The 2,500-nt window shown below is 43.6% G+C and overlaps 1 protein-coding gene across 1 annotated transcript in view; it reads right to left on the bottom strand.

The window, feature by feature from the left end:
- Positions 1–2,500, bottom strand: part of LOC143291959 (peroxisome proliferator-activated receptor delta-like) — a 26,861-nt gene that overhangs the window by 13,048 nt on the left and 11,313 nt on the right. Inside the window, exon 2 of the mRNA XM_076602110.1 lies at positions 2,004–2,269. Coding sequence (XP_076458225.1) covers positions 2,004–2,269 — 266 coding nt within the window. The remainder of the gene's footprint in view (positions 1–2,003; positions 2,270–2,500) is intronic.

Genomic DNA, 2,500 nt, shown 5'->3' with positions numbered 1-2,500 from the left:
ACAATCAATGATAATCAACCCACCAAATCAAATCGCACGCTAAGATCAAACATTCACTCGCAATCAAACCGTTAATCCAAATCAAATGTCAACATAAAAAAATCAACCACAATCAACCCCTTAAATCAAATCACAGGTTAACATCAATCAGTCCGAACACAATCAACCCATTAATCAAATTACGCCGGTCAATACCAATCAATCACAGCTAATCCATAAATAAAATCACACGTTGACATCAAACAATCAAATCACAATCAATCAATCAAGTCACATGTCAACATCAAGCAATCAATCGCAATCAATCAAATTACGCGTTAACATCAAACAATCAGTCACAGCCGATCCATCCATCAAATCCCTTTATGTCCTCATAAAGATACAAGGAAGCATGTTCTTTTCGGCTACAAGAAAGCATGAGATAGCAATAGAGTAAAAAATAACGCTTTACATACATAAATTTATGTGTAAAGGTGTAGGACATTCAAAAGCGTTCAAGACAGAACCTCGACAGATAGACTGGCTGTCGCAATGATTAGAGATATCTTCAAATAGTCTGGTCGTAGTAATGATTAGAGATATCTTCATAGAAATAGACTGGCTGTCGTAATGATTAGAGATATCTTCATACAGACTGGCTGTCGTAATGATTAGAGATATCTTCATACAAATAGACTGGCTGTAGTAATGATTAGAGATATCTTCATACAAATAGACTGGCTGTAGTAATGATCAGAGATATCTTCATACAAATAGACTGGCTGTAGTAATGATCAGAGATAATTATCTTCATGCAAATAGACTGGCTGTAGTAATGATTACAGATATCTTCATGCAAACAGACTGGCCGTAGTAATGATTACAGATATCTTCATACAAATAGACTGGCTGTAGTATTTATTTGAGATATCTTCATTTAAAATAACGGTTATACACATGCAGACATGTCGCTAAAGAGGTACACATACACACACACACACACACATTTATATATATATATATATATATATATATATATATATATATATAAACGTCCAACATCATTCTCAGTGAAAAGACGTAAAAATCAATGACCCTACCACAGTACCACTGAAACTTCCTTAACTTTTTTTTTTTATCCACTTGATTATTTCCATTCTTTTTTTTCGAACTGTTTGCAATGCATAACTAGTTTGCTTCTGATTCCTGGCTCTGTGGACGGTGTAGTGGTGGCCTTGTGGTATGACACGTTCGATTTCGAAAACGCGGTGATCTGAGCAGCGTACGGGATCGAAACCAACACTCTCCAGATTGCCCCCCCCCCCCCCACCCCACCCCCAGGAAAACAAATACACCTTCCTAGCAGACAGACTGGGGGGGGGGGGGGGGGGGGAATTGTTGGCGCTTCACAGCTCTCCCCGGCGGAGAGGGTGGTGGTGGTGGTGGTGTGCAGTCCGAATTTCACAGAGAGGAATCTGTCGTGAGAATAACGTAATAATAACTACCATACTCTTCTTCTTCTTTGTTCGTGGGCTGCAGTGCAACTCCCACGTTCACTCGTATGTACACGAGTGGGTATTTTTTTACGTATATCACCGTTTCTTCTTCTTCTTCGGTCGTGGGCTGCAAATCCCACGTTCACTCGTATGTACAAGAGTGGGCTTTTATGTATATCACCGTTTTTACCCCGCCATATACAGTCATACTCTGTTTTTCGGGGGTGTGCATGCTGGGCATGTTCTTGTTTCCATACCCAACCGAACGCTGACATGCATTACAGGATCTTTAACGTGCGTATTTGATCTTGTGCTTGCCGTATACACACGAAGGGGGTTCAGGCACAAGCGGGTCTGCACATACGTTGACCTGGAAGATGGGGGAAAAAATATCCACCCTTTACTCACCAGGCGCCGTTACCGACGGAGATTCGCACCTTGGACCCTCAGATTGAAAGTCCAAACGCTTTAACCACTCGGCTATTGCCGCGCCCATCGTATGATCGTTTAACCACCCATACAACTGACCTTGCCGCTGTCGGAAAAAGCGTTGGGACTTCCGGGCCCGTAGAACTCGCAGGACGAGCCGCCGGGCGAGGAGCTGGGGGAGGAGAATCGTCTGATGGCACCGCCCCGCCCCGCCGCGGGCATCTGCTGGCAGTCGGCGGCTGTTCCACGGACAGCCAGCTCCCTCCCCAACTCCATGCCCCGGAACACTTCCAGGCACACAGAGTCCGCGGCCGGGTCCACGGGAAAGGCATAGTAACCCGAGGGATGCTCCGGGAAGAATTCGGCTGAAAGGACAGAGAGAGAAATCAATCAATCTATTAATCAATCAGTCAAACAATCAGTCTTCAACTTTATTTATTTGTTCTCTTTGGAATGCGATGAAAGAGAAGGGGGAAACAAAAGAAACTTTTAGAGAGAAAGAAATCAATCAATCAAACAGTCAATCAATCAATCTTCAACTTTACTCATTTGTGGTCTTTGGAACACGAGGGGGGTGGGGGGAGAAGTGGGGCGGG

Source organism: Babylonia areolata, chromosome 18, assembly GCF_041734735.1.
Source record: "Babylonia areolata isolate BAREFJ2019XMU chromosome 18, ASM4173473v1, whole genome shotgun sequence".
Lineage (NCBI taxonomy): Eukaryota > Metazoa > Mollusca > Gastropoda > Neogastropoda > Buccinidae > Babylonia > Babylonia areolata.
Note: the sequence above shows the minus strand (reverse complement) of the source record. Positions and strands in the feature narration are given on the sequence as shown.